A 19,574-nucleotide genomic window follows, 5' to 3' on the forward strand; every position below is an offset into this window, starting at 1 on the left:
ACCCACAGCAGCCCATGGCACCACAGATGATACACAGTACTCACCCAAAATGACTAACACTACAAAATAAATACATTTTAAAGAGGTGCCTGCTTATAGTTAATTGTTTTCACATATAGTTTCTTATATACACAAGTGACTCAATATTTGCAAAGTGATCCAATACAAAACTGCTGGTAGCGTAGTGGTTAAAGTGACTGCCTTTGGACCCAGAGGTTGCAGGTTTAAATTCCACCTTCTACTGCAATACTCCTTAGCAAGGTACTTACCCTAAATTACTGCAGTAAAATTACCCAGATGTCTAAATGGGTAAATAATTGTAACCTTAAAATTGTAAGCCGTTTTGCAGAAAAGCATCAGCTAAATGAATAAATGTAAAACTTCCAGCTGTATACAAATACACACTGCTGACAAGTGAGCAGACCATTCAAAAGAGCTGAAGCCTAAACAGTGAACCGTAACCCTGAGACAGCAATGACATTGATAGTATCCCAGTTGGTGGAGGAGCCCATCGTAAGCCCTGTTGTTTATCCTCCATTCGTCAGAAATTCTGGACAATCTAGTGGGGGTAAGTGGCCTTTTCTGCTGAAAATTAAAGTTTACACTAAACTAATGAATCAAAATATGAGGTCTCACTGATCCAATACTGTATTCATGTATTTTTAGTCTACTCAAAATATTTTGAGGCTACAGAATATTGTAATGAGCCATCTGCACTCCTTTTTATCTACATACTTGTCTAAATGTGACATTTACTCTTACCTTTATCACTACAGTGCTATGTATACTGCTGTAGCCTCATGCAGTTTTTGACATTAATGAAGTTCTTATCTTCAACAATATCACCGCAGTGTTTCCACAAGGATTTGAGCCTGCAACATTTACAGCAAGTACACTTGTCACTGTTGGCAGAACCTGAAACGTGTTAACACTAAAAATAGTTGGAAATGCTATCAAACACTTGAATGACATTTTGATCCAAGTCGAATGACTGACCCCTTGCTCAATAACTATGACAGATTGTTTCAAACATTAGGCCTACTGCATTGCACAAGTTGAGTTTGCCTGAGTTTAAAGTGATCATTTCAAGTCTAGGAGGAATAGACAAATTAAAAGAATAACCATTGTGCCCTCTGTAGGCAGAATTAACATACAATATTCACAGTTGAATTCCAGGTCATATTGAGACTGGGTGTGTGAGCCTTTAAAAAAGGGGGGTCTGAGTCCTTCTCCAGAATGAAGATGCAAGAGGCAGTTGGCAGTACGTCAAAGCACAGCCATTATTTCCTCTTGCACAATAACCTGGCTTGTGTGTTTTCCAGTCAAGTGTTTGGGCAAGAAAAAGGGAACAATCTGCCATAAAACAAAACAGCAGAAGACATCCAGATACTTAGTACTGCAAGGAAAACATCTTCCAGGTCTGCTTCAGACATCATGATTCCCCAACCGTCACTTTGTGCCAAACCAAAAAAAGGCTGCTGCCTTTCCAGTATTCTGTGATAAACCAGCTCAGAGGGAAAAGGGAAAGGTGGTCAGCGTCAGGGGACACATGATTCAACAATCATGGTAGCAATTCTCCTTTTCCAGGCTCTTTTGGCAGGACAGGAAAATCTGGCTTTAATTAGAAACTTCCTCACCAAGGGCAAAACATGCCCAAGAAGAGAAGGCCAATTACTCTCGTCATTCACACACAGCAAAGATCTTTTGACAACAAAGTCCATGCATTCTACACCTTCCTGCTTACCCAAGACGGAGCAGCCACGTAACCAGACAGGTAGACCAAAACCATGCCGCACATCCCTTAAACTGAAGAAAATGGCTCCAGTTTCTCAAATCTTACACAAACAGTTGAAACACTTAGCCTCCCCAGAGTCTGCCCAACAGCTGAAATAACCTTGTATCTCACTAAACACCATTTAAAAAAAAATTCTAAAAAAACCCAAACAACTCCATTTTAAACACAGTTTTCATGAAATCTGGTCCTTCAGACCTGAAGTCTAAATAAAATTAAAAAAACATGCATCTAAAATGTCAGTTACTATTGGTACAGGACCAGTGTTCAAGTACACAGCAATTTCATTAAATACTTCATACCATCAGTATAAAGTAATTATATGATTAGGTACTTTTGAAACTTTTCCCATTCTTCAACAGTACTGGCTGAAAGTTACAAAAACTTCAGTAGTGTATGAAGTATATCTATATGCAACAAGGCTTTAACATAAGGATTTATTAGCTCCACAACAACAGGAATTAAAGCCTTCATAACATTTAACTTTCAGTAACCAATCAAAATATCAGACATACTTGCAAACCATAGCCATAATCAAATCTTTCTTCCATAAAATTTGTGAAATAGTATTTACAGTAATGAAAGTCTTAAACACCTCAAGAATATAGAATAGAGAAAGAAGAGGCAGCCTGAAAACTCACGAAAGAAGTGCTTGAAGAGGTTTGTCATGTCCATTGTGGATTCTCCGGCTGCAGCTGCACAGCTGTCCCATGTGAATTTGAGAGTGCACAGCTATAAGTGGTGTGCTCCAATCATGTGACCGGCAGCCAGCCAATCGGGGAACAGAGGGGCTGGCTTTAACAGCTAGCTGCCGACTAACACTCCTGACCCAAGTGGAGAAGGAAACGTCTCTCAATGACGCTTCACAAAACAGCGTCCTTTCATCACCCATTTGAACAATGCTGAATTACACTGTCACTGCATGTGCTTTCATTCCAGCTGTATAAACTTAAAACTGTTGCTTATATGTAATAAGTGAAAAAGCCAACAAAAGAAATCATTTCAGCAAACACGAATTGTCTTTGAAGATGACAACTGTTTATAGCGTCACAATTTTTACTTTGTGTAACATGTTCCAATTTTCTAACACGCTATTAAAACATCATAAACTAATGCAGTTACCTACCTCTAGAAAATCAGTTATGTAACCAGCATTGCAATTCAAATTTCATACAGTAATCCTTTACTTAAATAACTGTTTGATGAATAGCAGTCTAGTCCTTTAGATGATTGTAGACAATGGGGGGCTCTCAAAACAATATCTTGTCAATTCTCAATTCTGTGTTTACTAATGACCAGCATTAATAAAGTAAACCATAATGTGGATTTTTACTGTGGAGCACAGAAAACTGACAGTTCAATGTAAATCTCTCTCTAAAGCAACTTAAAATGCCAGTCTATTTAATGATTTATACTGTGGGGATTTTTTTTTTTTTTTTTTTTTTTTTTTTTAAAAATTGCAGCAATTCAGGGTAAATACCTTGCTCATGGTCCTAATGCAAGAGGTGGGATCACCTCCATTAATAAAAGAAGCTACCTGCTCCCCCATTTTTTTATCCAAAGAGAGTGAAGTTTGTAATTCCTTCCATTTTAAAATGTTCAAAACTGCTGGAAACTGAAATCAATGCTGAATAATTAACATCTACATCTTGAACAAAAATTAGTTTACCCCACAAGATCACACACCAGAACGCAGAAGGAAGCGATATCCGGAGGATTATGGAAAGCCAAGAGGAAATGAATCAGTCTGCTCCAATTTACCACTCAAGGAACCTGTTCCCAGAAAGATACCAGTCAAAACACTAAAATATGACAGAGGTCCTCAACTTAACAGGGCAATGTACAATAGGAAGAAAAAGAAAAGCTACAATGCCTTACAAAACTGTATACCTTTCCTTCCCGTAGAACAGACTTAAGTACAATGTTACATGGTTATTTTCTCAGAGCAGTTATTTTATTCACTGCCTCATATGTCCTTCAATCTACAAAGTATGCAGCTGTCATGATTCCTACATTAAAAAACTTACCCACTAAGAATCTCAACTAACCACAGTTGGAAGCAACATAAGTACATTTAAAAAAAAAAAAAAAAAAAAATTATATAAAAATCAATGGCAGTCGATTATTTCCTATACTATAAAAAATTCAAAATATTAAGACTAAACATGAAAATCTTTAAGCGATAAGTTACTGTGGGTCTCGGCATTTCGCTGGAACAAAAACGGCCATCCTTACCCAATGTGTCCTTGAGATTCTTGACAATGGATGCTTTCCTAGCACTGTTCTTCCTCTCCACATAATTGGAGGGCACGAAGCCCATCTGGTTGGCAGCATTGCGTACGCGCCACCATGACTTTGAGTCATCTAGTAGCCACAGACGCTCGTTCTTCTTAATGTCCAGCTCCTGGTCCTGTTGGGCTGTGTAGTCAAACTTGGCAACAACAATCACCTCTTCCGCCATGTTTGGCCGCATGGAAAACTGGAGAATGACAGAAGGGCAAGGCTTTGAGACCTGTGCTCTTTGGGAGACAGGGAAAAAAAAAAAAAAAAAAACCCCCACACACTACAGTATTAATAAAAGAATTCCCACAGAAATCTTGGTTGCTGAGCTGGTAACCACATCTTGTTTGCAAGTGAACCAGGAGTATCTTACTTAGTCATTGTCTGTAATTTCGTTTATTTTATATTTTTCCTACCTTCATTAATGCCTACCACAAACTTATGAGAGGGGGAGACTTGTTTGCCTGGAATACCATCAGGTCTATACCCAAATACAGTTTGAAACCTTGTAACATTACTATGCGTTTGACTTGTATACCAAGAGATGTTCATGTATATTAATATCTTACAACTTACTAGGTATTTAAAGAGAGAAAAAGCATGCATGTTAAAATATTTCAAGTCATCCATTTCATATTCATAGCATTCATACGAAAATGCCCTCCCGACAAAAAAAAAAATCTTTGTAGCGTTTTAAGCAAATTGACATTAAAATTACAATGTCAACACTATAGTGGTATTTCAAAGCTATCCATTTCACATATACTGATATTGGCAATCAGAACATGCAATTCTCCGATTTGACTCCAAAATACGTTATAGTACATTGTTAAAAAGGGATTTCATTTTTACTCCTACATTCACAGCACTGCTGAAAAGCCAACTAAAATATGAATGAACTTCCTCTACCCCCTCTATTTCTGGGAAACACTTCAGTCATGTCCAAAGATCTGGAAATCCAGCTAGCAGAAAGATAATAAAAACAGGAACATTTTTTGTAATAAGCTGAACAGCAGCAATAAGCTCTTAAATTCCCAAACTCTGACTCTACCCAAAATCCAGCTGCCTAGGAGATGTCAGAATCTCCATTTCCCAGAGGGTAATTCTCACAGAAACTGACCAAGCTCTGGACAGCTGTCACAACCCTAACTGTTTCTCATCCATCTGCTTTCTGAATATTTTAACTAGTGCTGCAAGGTAACAGACGCTACACCATATTGACCACAGGACAAACATTAAGAGCTCTGAATGAAGATGATTTCTGCAAAGTTAAAACATTTCTGCACCTTTAGGTGTGATCTCCACTGATCTTAAAGACCTTAAACCTGATGGAAACATTGGGTCTGTTTACTATGACCCCACCAACCTATAAAAACTGTAAACGAATAGCCAAAAATGTGTTCTAAGCTAATTTAAAATGAAAGGGGAAATGGCAAGTCAATTATACTGTACAAATAAACAAGATTTGGATTTTGAATGAGGCATTTTTATTCCCAAAACACTTTTCTTACCTTGCCACATCAAAGCTGTTCCACTTTGAAGTTGTGAAGTTCAGTGCTGATCTGTAAAATTAAATGTGTAAATAATGTACAAAATGCATGGCAGAAACAATAAAGTACTTATGAAATATGCAAATACTCTACTACTTATGAAATACATGCTCCTAAACAATAAAATTGTTAATTACAATAATTTACTGTGAGACTTATGGAATAAAATGGCAGGGCAGTAATACAACCAACATGTAAAAATAGCTTCAAAAACACTTAACTACGTATTGCAACATTTCCTATTCTTCCACACTACACATCAATACAAACAGACCTGGCTTCCTCTGAAATAGCACAGAAGTACCAAAATAGCATTTAAAAAAAAAAAAAAAAAAAAAAAATCTGGAAGATAGCTGCACAGTGCAGTGGCATTCTGGGGTGATGTGTGCTGCCAAAAGGCAATATGGGTGGTGAAAAAAGTAAAACGGGATAAGGACTTCTGAAAGATAAGAAACTAAGGGCCAATGACAAATGAAAATTGAACTGGTATGAAAACAGAGCAAAACGTAATACAGAAAAATTGATCTCCCTTTATAAACACCATAGGTAACATATAACTAGAGGGGGGTACTTCGCAGCACGTCACTGTCCTTTCATCGGTCAAACCGACTCTTCACCCCAAATGAAGGTTGCTTCATTAGCTTAATAAGAGCCAGTCTGTTTTAACCATTTTGTTGTCTGGTACATGAGTGAATTATTGGGGGGGGGGATGACACCCAACACCATACAGTCCTACCCACCAGAAAACCACAGTTAAATACACGTGGTACAAGGTGTCAGTGATTTAATGATACCCTACAGGTTGGCAGCTCTGTTCTGAAGATGCATGATCTCAACATGCACTTGTGTGCAGACTGATAATTAGATCCCTTCTGCAATTAAAACATTGCACCTACAGGCTTGAGCATTTGGAACTTTTATGACAAATGAAAAAAACCATAGGAGGGCAAAAAAAAAAAAAAAAAAAAAAAAAAAAAGCAGCAGCTATTACACATCTAATGGTGCCATGTGAAAGAACGCAAACCTCCATTGTATTGCTATAAATTTTCCATTAAATCCCCGGAGTGTATGGGGGAACTGATGCATGATAGAGAAGATTAATAAGAATTAGTGCATGTGCCAAAACACATCAACTGTTACATTAGCTTTATCAACATAAATTAGGTTTAATCACACAAACCTTGTGTTTAAGAAGTCCTGGTTTTTTGGCCTTCACTGGACAGATGAGTAAAATACTGTGCCTTGGTGCAAAAGACTTCAGGGAGACAGCTATATAGTGATCAGTCAGGAGGTAACAACTGGCACCAGCACTGTCCACATACAAGCTGTAAAAAGTAGTCAATTTCTTTGGGTCCTCCTTTGTGGTTCTTCTGATGGATATTTTAGAAGGACATATTTTTATATTATATATATTTCCCACAAGTAGATTTTTTTCTTTTAAATCCCATTTGTACATTGTCTTACAGTGGGTTGTTCTCCTGTTAGTAAAGTATATAAATCTCAAGAGTGTTGAGGAACTACAACTCCAGATATCCTCTAGGGTCTCTAATAATAAAAATAAATAAAATAATAAAAAAAAAAATCCATAATCAGTTTCACTCATGCATAGTGTAACAGACTATACCATGTGCTACCATTATATAAAAAGCTGCCCAGGTTGTCCTGGAAATTGCTCCAATTCACTTACTACACAATTGTTATCCAAAAGATTAACTGAGTGAACAAAGTAATCAATACCCAGGGGGTCACTGCATATGTATGTGCGCGAGCACGCACGCATGCACGCACGCACCGATCTGCCGCACAGGCCAAACCCACCGTGCCCTTGCACATATATACTGTGTATTATCAACTCCAGGACACACACAATTGCTTTTATAAGTGTTTCTAAGACCTCTTATAGAGCAAAAATGGGACATTTACAGATTTACACTAGGGGTTCAAATACTTTCAAGACATACTGCAAATCTACACATGAACACTGACAGAAATATGCCTTCTTTCAGTGTACTGTGCTTATATTTCTCAAAAGGCTAAGAGAAAAACAGCAAGACATGGTAGCTGCTGAAGAAAAAAAGAGGAGGAATTTAATAAGAATCATAGGAAAAGGGTCCAACAAATCACAGCATGGAAAATGGCATCTATGCAGGGAAAACACACAGCAGCTGGTGGCACTGTTATTGTTCCACTGTTTAACAGCACTTTCACAACTCATTGAGGAATACTGAGAGGAGACCAAGGGGGGGGGGGACCCTGTACTAAAACAAATATGGGCCTGAACTGTCAAACTGTCCAACCTGAGTAAATAATTTTAAAAAAAAGAAGCCTGCTCATACTTAGGGCAGCTCTAAAATAACTTCAGTTCATACTCTACTCCAGCACTAGTACAGTATATTCATTGTATGTACTTCCCCTAGATTTACAAACAGTGATGCATCACTATACTGTCCTAGAGAACTAAAACTAACTAGTGAGGAGAAGCAGGAAGGTGTATCCTTTCAGCCAGCTTTGGAAATGTTTAGATATTTAATGATAAATAGTGGTTACTTTAGGCTGAACACATAAGTATTATGAAGTAACTGGAGAGCAATTTAGGCCAAGGTGGGCTGAGCTGACAACAGACCACCAAATCCACCAATGAAAACTAACACTAACCTGTTGGTTGCTGTTCAAAAATTTAAATAAATAAAGGCCAAAGTGTAACATAGCATTTTAAAAGTGTATTAGCAAAGGAAATGATTCCTTTTGCAGCTTTGGTTGTCCAGAAAGGTTTGAGAAGCAGAAACCACCTGCACATACACAAAAGTATGTAACTGTCCTCTGCACCCTAAAAACCTATCAAAAGAAAACTAACGGATGCTCTGAATTCTGCTTTGTAACTCCTCTCAGGACAAAGATGCCATAAGTCAAAACAAAAATAAGTCATGTGTACTAACCTCTAAACTTATTTGGGACAAATCATTTTGTTCACAAAAAGATCTCAAACAATTAATACATAACATCAATCTATTTGATAGTTATTATGCAACACTTTTACAGAATCCATCCACATTATCTCCATGGTAACAATTTTTCTCTTCTTACTGGCTCTCAGCATCTCTGGCACTCAACACCAGACATGAGCTGTGAACACTTTGAATGCCAGCTGAATTAGGCAGTCCCACACACCTCTTCTATTTAAGTGTACCATCCATCAATTTGGTAGGTAAACATATCACATTCAACACCCTCCAGACAGATTTTCAAAGCAGATGATTTTTCTTCTCCCCAATAAATAAAGCATAAAAATGTATCCATCACTGAAATTCGTAACACTGCTGTTCATAACTGAGGAAGAAGTGTCTATATATTGGCCATTATCTTCTGGCAAATATTAAAAGTTGACCCAGATAAATACACTTGACATTGAAAGATTGTGAAATTACAATTCATATACTTCTACTTATGAAACACATGCAGATACTACCATCATGCAGTATCTGTCATCTTGGAAAGCAACTTCTGCATCTGCTGCACTGGCAGATGTGTCAAAGTTCCAGGAACTCCCAGAGGCATCTCAGCATCTTCTGTGGGTAAACAGCCAAAACTGACACACCAGTATCATTTCACAATGGCATACTACACCAACATGACTTGCATCATATATAAAGAACAGAGGTAGTGCAGTGCTATTAATGTTATTTTTAAAAAAATAAATTATGCAATATTCTGGTAACAATATTGCCAGTTCATTTGAAAGCTGACCAGATTCATAGCTGATCCTTTTTGACAGAAGCAACTTATAATATCAATACAATTACTTGCATATTTAATCATTTTTCCTGGAAGATAAGCATCTCTCAAGGGTACAACAGCAGGAGGTGGGTATGAAGCCAGGTCTTCCTTATAAGGCAACAGCTCTGAACACGACACCTGTTGCCTCCTGGTAAAACCAGCTGAACATCTGATCAAATAAACCCACGCTGAATTCTCCAAGTCTTCAAGAAGCACCCATATAGAAATACTGAAACCAAAGAACCCAGTCTGGATCTAGCATGCAAGCATTCAGAAATATCAAGGAAACCGTAAAGATGTACAGTAAGGTTTATGAACATTCACATCCTACCATCTTCTTCCAGATAGAACAAACCTACTCACAGGCAGACTACATGGGGGGAGGGTTGTGGTTTAGACACCCAGGAGAGTTGGGCACAAAACACTGAACAGGTGTTTCTATAAAACCGTTGAGTCCTGTACTGGAAAAGTAGTTCAACATTACTGCATTCATTTTGAATAAGGAAAAAAAAAAAATGCAACCATAGTAGTGTCGATTTTGGTACTAGATAAAAGAAGCAACCACGGAATGAGTGAAGGTGTCATTTGGCATCTGTCTCGCACACAAACACCTCCATCCCACACAGAGCACGCGCCATATAAAACCCACAGCCACCGGCTCCCTCTTTCTGTCCATGCTATTATTACAAACTCCCCTGCAGACACAGAAGTTGGAACTCCGGAGGAGTAGAATCTTGATTCAGTTCTCAGCACCTTTATTCATACATGGACACAGGGTCAAAAAAGCCTCTTTTTTTGGAAGCAAACTTTTCTGTTCTAGTATTTTCCACAGAAGAAAGAAAATCTGTGGTTTCCAGTATGTTGTGTTAACAACGCAACTGAAGTTATCTTATGGTTTGCCGAGTTATGCTTCCTCTTCGCACCTTGTCTGTAGCAAATGGGGCATCTGCTGAAAGAGCTACAGGAAGCAGTTTACCACTTCCTCAGGTGCCACTGAACCTATTAGGCCTTCTGTGTTGTCATTACATCTGGAAAAAACACTGACACATAAATTGTACTGAAGATAAGGTGCTGAAGTGGCTTTGTTCATTTAACTAAACACAGCGACTGAAACCAAGTTTCAGATTAAATCTTGTGGTTAACTATAATGTAGATAAAAATATGACAATGACGCTTCAAAGATTAATTGTAACTTAATGAGCTTTAAGTAATGCACACTGCCAACAGTTCTCACACCAAAAGGAAGTTGCACTGGCATGAATTTGCCTGCATCATAATACTTGCGAAAGTATGAAGAGGGGGGAAGTGAAGTATCTCCCTGGCTCCCCCAACCTCAACACTGCTTTTCTCCTCCCTACAACTAAGCCCACTCCACTGGCAGTATCAGGCCAGCCATTCAATTGTCACATTATACTGGGCTCTGCTGTCATTCCCACAATTGTTAGGTTAGCAAGAGAGGGATTTCAGGGAATGCTGTCAGGGCAGGTGACAGATCATCATCATAAATAAATCTGAAAAGCCTAACATGAAATACTATTTTGGCACTGGGCTAAAAATGTCACAGCACTGTAGAATATAAAGGCAAACCTTGACTACAGCACCACCACAGCAGCAGCCAAGAACAGCAACATTTCACCAGCTAAGTACAAACAGAATCCTGGGAAAACCCTAAACACTGCAGGGCACTGAACAGGACCTTAAAGGTACCCTTGGCAGGAAACCAAAGGCCAGTCAATTCTTGCTACATGAACAATGTCCACCCGATTAAAACACAGGTATGAGTGCATTTTTAACTGGGGGGAAAGAGTATAAAGAGCACAAATAATAAACATAGTACTGATAGCGCAATACATCTCGAGCAGTAAGAGTTCAGTACCACACCTACAACAAGAGGGCTCATTATAGAGCTAAATGTCTTTTGGCAGAAATAACCTCTAGTAGCACTTGTTGGGGCAGCCCAACTAGAACACTTGCTGAATGTGCTCCTCTGTTTAACCAGAGTGGCATTCAAAAAGTGAAGACAGAAGTTTGTTTGGGGTCCTCTGTATTACTTTCTCCAAGTAATTATATTTACATTCATTCATTTAGGTGACGCTTCTCTCCAAATCGATTGACAATGTTAATCTGCCGACAATTATTTACCCATTTGTACAGCTGGAAAATTTTTACTGGAGCAATTTTAGGATAAATACCTTGCTCAAAAGGTACTGCAGCCAGAAGTGAAATTCAAACCTGTAACCTTTGAATCCAAAGGCAGCAGCGCTAACCACTATACTACCAGTTATCCCAGGTAATTAAAAACAGAGAGACCCCCTCCTTCCTACTTTGTCTCCGTACATCACATCTGCATTACAAAAGCACGACTGTCCACAGCATCTCACCATGATTATACCACTTGCCCAGCCTCCTATGGGTCACTGCAATCATGTCACATGCATTAAAGCTAGCTGAAAAGTATCTTTAGTTTTAAATGAAATATCAGCTTTCTGCTTTCACCCATTGGCCTTCAATATAGGGTGAACTCTGCATGATGCTTTCTGCTTCCAGTGGGATAGGCTCCAACCCACTGTAACCATGCACTGGACACATGTTATAATGAATGGATGTATGCTTTTAGTCACTATCTGCCATGAAGAAAAAAGTAGTTGCACATACCATAACCTTGCAAAGAGAAAAAAGGAGGAGAAAAAAAAAGAGTAACACAAAGTACAAGAATAAACATATGCTAAGGGAGCGTTGCTGTCTAATCAGTATCAGTGTTCCATCTCAAACATGTGGTACCAGAAAGAGATGTCCTCATGTTTGCTGCAGATGGAGAAACTAACATTAGGCCAGTGAAACTGTTTATTGAACATCTGATAACTAATACCTGAACTCCACCACACAAACACACACTGCAAAATGTGTCTTATTTATTCTTCAGTGTTTGCACCATTTGGTCAAACTGCCCAGGCCTTATAAATAAAAGCATTTAGTTTAATAATGTAAGCTGACAATGCACCCAACTCCACCTCTGTCCCACAGCACTAGAACTCACTGCCAAGATAGAAGTACAGAAAAACTATTCCTAACAAGATAGGAAGCTGTGGTTTTAATCTTTTTTACACTTGTTATTAATGAAACTTAGCAACTTCAATAAGCAAAACAGTCAAAACACTGATGTGTAATGAGTAGCAAGCCATCCAATGAGCCCAAGGTACTACGAGCAATAACAGAGGTAAATTATTTTAAAAGGGAACATCCTTAAACAGCCGAAGCTTCAAGCTGACATCCACGTAGGATAGGTTAAAAGTCAGAGTTCCTGTGAATGGAGTACTGACTGAAGTCACTTAAGTGGTTTCCAATCCCACGGAAGTTCACATGTCCAAACAACCAGAATGACACACAGACACACAACTTGAACCTGCAATGGTTTCAGAGCTTTATAACAATTTCAATCCAGGCCAACATCTTTGATCTCTCATCTTGCAAACCCTGATTCCTAATACGAAGTGTGTAGGCAAGAATGGTGCAGCCAAGGTCTGTGTTCTACAGGTTGTCCACTCCAGTCACATTCTATTCCAAAAACACTCGGGCTCAAAGCAATACAATGATAATAATACCCTTTCAAGAGCACTTCTGCACCCCATTTCCAAATGAGAGGCTGTGCATGTAAACATGCTTATAAATAATAGGCTGCAATCACTAAATTCACTGACGCAGACAGAAAATTATATATAGACACAGAAACTTGGCCTATACTTGCAAAACAGCAGTCCCATCCGTCTTTCATTTTTAATTTCTGATGCAAGAAATGGAATTCCAATCAGAAATAAATTAAACAGTGCCATCTGGATGGTTTTGGAGAACATCTGACTTGCAACCAAGATGATTAGCAATCAAGCCGAGTTCACAAACCTGCATAAAAGAAAATGCAAAAAGTACTGAAAAAGAGCTCTAGGAATAGCTTAGATGTTTCATGTTCACTGATCACTGTGCCCAGTTGCCAAGTGTCATCCATTCAGACCAAACTGTTAAAGAATATAATCAAGTCTTAACCCTGACTCAAAACTGAAATACACATTATAAAGAATAAAGCCATTCTCAAGTTTCCAAACTTATCATGAGCATACTTTAATTCATCTTCATATTTTTCTGTCAAATGCCCTTACTGTAACACATTCTACAACTATAAAGATTCCAATGAATATGTGGAAAGTATTCTTGTTCTAAAGACCTTGGCCCCCCACCTAAATAAACAGCTAATGCTACTGAGCACACTGAGCTGAATGACATGCTATGACCTGTAAGATCATGGAGAGCAAAGATGCAGTCCAATAACATCATGCCTGGAAAAAGACAACATGCAGGGTATCAAATTCACGAAAAAAAAGCTGACATTCCTCTGTACAGACCATCAACAGCTATGTACTGCACAAGTAAGCTTATTATTCTAAACTGGACTGAAACTACATTTTTGTGTGATTTCCTGTGGCGAATAAACAGAACCCCAGTGAAAATTAAGATAACTTGTTTTTATGATACCGTAAAAGTGAAACAACTCACTTTTACAAAGAGAGGAAACAAAAAAGTAATTGTTTTTTCCAGCTGTTATTGATTTGTTGTTTTTCAATCTAAATTAGGCTAAATTTCTTTTAAAATTACACAGTACTGCGCAAAAGTCTTAGGCACTTAGATGTTTCACAAAAATACGTGTTTTAGATAGGTAATGTCTTCTGTATTAGTGTCAATGGGAAAGAGCATAGATTTCCAAGCATTCCTTTTGCAAAAAGGAACAGTATTACAGTAAAGGTTCTTTGTGTTTTTAAAGTACACACACACACACACACACACACACACACACACACACACACACACACAGTCTGAAACCACTGATCCCAAGCGGGGTCATGGTGAACCAGAGCCTAACCCAGCAACACAGGACACAAGGCTGGAGGGGGTGGGGACACACCCAGGACAGGACGCCAATCCACTGCAAGGCACCCCAAGCAAGACTCGAACCCCAGACCCGCCAGAGAGCGGGACCCAGCCAAGCAGTTGACGACAATAGATGGTTACTAAGCTTTGTAGGAAGTTCATTAAGCGCATTATTTTTGGAAGCATTCTCACTTTTTTTTTTTTTTTTTTTTTTAAAAATGTATAACAGCGCAGTCTGGATGACTTGAGAAAAATCAATGCTTCAGGCATCAGCCAACTGCTTTGCAAATGCACTTCTCCAAAGAAATTTGCATGCAGCATTAAATTGTCTTTACACTTGTATTTTGTGTTGTTAAATACAGTGCCAGAACTATTTAAGGCTTAATGAAGCTGTATGAAAAATAGATGAGAATGAGAACCATTGAGTAATCTGAAGATATGTGTTACAACAGCAACACATCTTATTTTTAAAATTTCCAAGTTGAATTGCTGTGCTTGAGTAAACAGCAATAAATGAGGACGTGAAAGGGACAGCGACACCAATGAAGACACTAAGACTGGAAATAAGGTTAAATGTTACTGAAAATAGCACACAGAGTTAACATTAGGAATAAATGGGACAGTAGGATGTCAACAGTTATGTGGATCAACATGTAGACAGGCTTAAGTATGAAAATGGTTAGGTTCCAACAGTCAAAACTCATAAGCTGGATGTTTCCTGTTTTATCTTAGATACTAATGAAAGGACAGATTCAAGAAATTAAACATTAATGGGCTCCCAGTACCATATCTAAAAGGAGAGAACACTACAGCAGACTGACTCATGAAGCTGCCTCTACTATTCTCACTCCTTTGCTAGAACAATCTTTTATTTGTATCAGCTTTGAATGCATATTACAGTACAAGCACGCCTGTATGGCACATATCTTTATTCATACCATTAAAACAAGTAAGTGCGTGTATAACCCGTAGGCATGGAATAGCTAAAGTTCTTGGTTTTATTTTTATTCTTCTGCAGAGACATTCCAAAATGAGAAGACAAGGGATGGCTATACTATCAAAACAGCATTATCAAACACAAATTAAGCACTTACTACCGCTAAATGAACATACAGAAAGAAGCACAGTTTGACTAATAACTGGTTATATTGGGATGGAGACTACTGGAATAAATCTTAGAACAATGAATTTCCCCCTGCAAACATGCTCACCAGACTGGAATAAAAATAAATTCATCCCAATTTATTCAATGAAGTGACAGGTATTGATGTAACTTTGGATCACATTCAGACTTTGATATAACAGGCTGCTTGTGATCAATATGATCTGATAGACAGACTTGTGCCAGATCAGGCCAAGCTGACATAAATTTAAGGCTATGAAGATGAAATAAATGTTTACAACATTTTCATTGAAGTTTGTATGAAATCCTGACTTACACAGTTGCTGTTCAAAATGAGCAGAAATACAGTCAAACATTACCAAACTTTGTTGGTTGTAGGTCACACAATATCAAGATTAAACTCCAGGGTGGTTCCACATCTGGGTCAGAATAGGGGAATGGGTCCAACCTGGACACTAGGCAGGTGTGCAGTTTAATCCCCTACCACACAGCAGCAGACTGACTGACTGACTGCATACTGGGAATATGTAGATCACTAAGAAAAACAGGATGTTAAACAACCAAAGTAGTAAAATATCCTTCTTTGACTAGCTACAGTTAAAGCAAGAGGCTTCATCGCTAGGCGGAATCTCTGACATGCTCCCACAAGAACACGACATCACAGAGGGAGGCCCTCCTCTTTGTACTTCTGTGTAATTGGAACGAAGCCCCAGCAATGTCTGCAAATCCAGGCCTGCGCAGTCTCCAGGGTTATGCACATATCCCTTAAATGTCAGCACACAAATAGTTCTGCGACAGTCTGACATTTTCAGCCATTTGAGAGAAGATCCATCACTCTGTGACCCTGAAGTATGCTTCTACCAAAAAAAAATAAAAAAAAGTCAGATTTAATATTTGAGTGTGAGCAAACACCTTACGTTCACCGTTTCTATTGATCAATGATTCTAGTGTTACTCTTTTAGGAAATATATATACACACACACACACACACACACACACACACACACACACACACAAATATCATTAGTATTATAAATGCCTTAAATACTGTAATTTTTTTCCATTGGAATGGACAGGTTTCAGGATTACTGGACCAGTTCAATATGTTACCCTTTTAAAACTTCCAGTACTGTTTGCAATAAATGTTACTGGTAACCACCTCATGCATCTAATGTGCTCTCCACTGTAGAGCAAACAATTTCCAAGTTCATCTTTAATCATATCTCAGTCACAGAATCAAGGGAGAAACTGTGGGCAAGAAAAAAGGCTACATACCTATACTTTATCAAGCAGAGTTATTTTTAGGCAGCTGACTTGTTGCTGTGGCATTTGCACACCTGGGCCCACAAGAACAGGTGCACCAGAAAGGAAATGTCACAGAGAGCAATTTTAAAAAATCTGGAACTCGGTGTCTTTTGCAAACTGTTCACTTAGTTCTGACAGCACAACATGTCCTGCCAACAGACTGAAATGGCACAAGGGTAACTCGTCGTTTATACCATGAAGTAAAATTGCCTGTTAAACATCAGTCATAGAATAAGGGGAAATTAAGGCAAAATCACAATGCTTATATAACAGATCACATGTAAAAGGCAAAAAATTTCTATTTATTCATTTAGTTGACAGTTTTCTCCAAAGTGACTTACAATGTTAAGCTACATACAATTATTTACAGAGCTGGGTAATTTTGCAGGAACAATTTAAGTTAAGCACCTTGCTCACAGGTACTACAGCCAGAGGTGAAATTCAAACCTGCAAGCTTTGGGTTGAAAGGCAGCAGCTCTAACCACTATGCTACCAGCTGTCCCCTATTACTTCCCAATTTGCACACACCATGAAAAGACTGGATTCTCTCAAAACAGCAGTAATGACTGTACCAAGTTTTTTTTTTTTAAAAAACAAATACAGACAACCTTACTCCAAAACACCTTTATACAAAACTCAGAAAAAACATCCCCACTGTGGTAAGCAAAGCCCCTGCAAAACATTGTCATTTATTTTATTGGAATGGACAGGTTTCAGGATTACCGGAGCAACATTCATTCATCTGCTCAAAAAACCTTTTACATAAAGCAGTTTTCTGTCCATCTTGGCCCACTCCAGATATCCTGATAAATATATGGTCTGAGTGAGATAAAAAAGTCAATTCTAAACCTGTAATATAATCTGAGATCTTGTTTCTTGGATCTTCTTCAGCTGCTTAACTAACCATTGCCTTTGAGATTATGAAATTCTATGTGCATATTGATTATATCTGTGTTGCCGTGACCCACTTCTGTTCTCTTGGGAAACAAACAGCAAGTTGGGAGAGAAATAAGTGGATGACCAGCAACCAGACAGATGGACTCAAACACAGCTGTGGACACACCCATGACAAGGCAAAGGACAAGATGAGGGCTGAAAAATTCTTCAGAATCTCCATCTTTGTGATGGCATTTTTTGGCCTTTTACATCATCAGCATTGTAATTTTGCCTTAATGTCCCCTTTTTCTATGACTGATGTTTAACGAGCAACTCAACTGTGTGATGTGTGAATGTAATGACCCAACACACTGCAAGTCGCTTTAGAAATTAATAATAGGAAAAGAATAAGTGAGAATATACACTAATTTGATGAAAAGAGAAGAACCGCCGTGAGGAACTCTGGGAATAAGGAGTGGGGAAAAACTGCTATGGAAATATGAAAAACATTTCATGCCCTCATCATGTAGGAAACTGCTCTATGTTGGAATGAGCTCGAGTCGTGCCACCCAACACTTGGACTCATTCTTTAATCACACTCCGGCGCGCGCGCGTGTAAGAGTGTATGTGTGTGTGCGCGCGCGCGCGCTGCTGCGGTTAGGCATAAGCACTGCGGTTTGTGGTTTTTGTGTTTTTGGTCAAATATCTGAATATAGCTCAAAGAAACTATATAAGAATAATCTGCGGACTGTTTTCTTTTTTAATCTTAGTTTCTGCTCCACTCCCCTCCCCTCCGCCGGCTCTTCGCGCTGCTCTGCTGCCGTTTTCTCTCCTCACACACAATTTTTACTTCACGGCGGGTAAACGACGAGTTACATACGAATCTCACACGGGTTTCAAAACGTGGGCTGTAAGAACGTTATTCTAAGGAAACGTAACTACTTACACGGAGGGACGCTCCCCGGACGTTGTTATTAATACTATTTTCCGCACGTGAAGTGAACAGCTTTAAAACACGGAGCGCCAACTGTTAGCTTCCCCTGCTCGCTCGCGTTCGCCCATAATGTCGCGCGCGCGCCAAGCGCGAGGTCGCCGAAACGATAGTTCAGCACTCACACAAAAAGGGGGGGGGGGTAGCGCCCTCGAAAAGCACTCATCTGCACCTTTACGTTGATAATTATAATAAAAAGATCACAGGGATCGCGCGGAAAACCATCGATAAATGCATGTACTTTTCATTTGATATTATAATATAAAACAACAAGTCCACGAGGGGTGGGGGTGGGGACTCTGAAAACAGAAAGAACTGCACTGAAAAAACACAACGTCGGTTGGCTTCACAATTCCGGCTGATCGCTATCCAACACGTAATCAGATTTCCATAACCTCATCTCGCAAAGGAAGAGACAAAAAAGAAAGAAAAAAAAATATCAACAAGTTCATAGAAGGTTTACTCGGTGCACTTGCATGCCTTAGTTACTTAACCAGCCAGGGGGGTCCGGACCGTCCATAGCACACATGAAGAAATAAAAATCTCTACTGAATCTGTCATGTCCTTACCCGAAAAACAGCCGCGAGTCTGTTCGTCGGAGGTCAGATTGTTGCAAGGAAAACAATTCGGGAATTTTTTTTTTTTTTTTTTTTTTAAAGAAAGAAAAAAAAAAGTGCATTCGATAAATGAAAGGCGCTCTCCCCTCTTTAAAACGCGTTTTCAGCATGAACTGCAGCTACCCTTCAATCTAACTTGTTGGGGACTCCGCCCATGTTGGTTTTGATTGGTTGCAGCCAAGCACGCTTTCTCCTTTCATTGGTCAGTGTAACTGCCAATTAATGGCACACAGTCTAACCACTGGTTCCGATGAGTGGAGAACATTGATTCCGAATGGAGATGTTGGACGTTTCCACTTTTGTGCTGTGTGAAAAAGGTTGTCTAAATGTTCTTCTCAAAGTACTTTTG

At 38.8% G+C, this 19,574-nt stretch overlaps 1 protein-coding gene across 4 annotated transcripts in view; it reads right to left on the bottom strand.

Annotated features, from left to right (window-relative positions):
* nck1b (NCK adaptor protein 1b) overlaps positions 1 to 19,256 on the bottom strand; it is a 28,543-nt gene extending 9,287 nt beyond the window's left edge. The window contains exons 1-3 of one of the 4 annotated variants that reach the window (XM_018740917.2): positions 19,178 to 19,256; positions 5,584 to 5,634; positions 4,028 to 4,271 (exon numbers count right to left, since the gene is read on the bottom strand). In XM_018740917.2, coding sequence (XP_018596433.1) covers positions 4,028 to 4,265 — 238 coding nt within the window. In that variant the 5' untranslated portion in view covers positions 4,266 to 4,271; positions 5,584 to 5,634; positions 19,178 to 19,256. Of the gene's footprint in view, positions 1 to 2,433; positions 2,763 to 4,027; positions 4,272 to 5,583; positions 5,635 to 6,802; positions 7,174 to 18,563; positions 18,665 to 19,177 lie in introns of those variants that run through there. The other 3 variants (XM_018740918.2, XM_018740919.2, XM_018740920.2) reach the window with 3 other exon arrangements.
* Positions 19,257 to 19,574: the final 318 nt, after the last annotated feature.

Source organism: Scleropages formosus, chromosome 19 (genome assembly GCF_900964775.1).
Source record: "Scleropages formosus chromosome 19, fSclFor1.1, whole genome shotgun sequence".
Taxonomy (NCBI): domain Eukaryota; kingdom Metazoa; phylum Chordata; class Actinopteri; order Osteoglossiformes; family Osteoglossidae; genus Scleropages; species Scleropages formosus.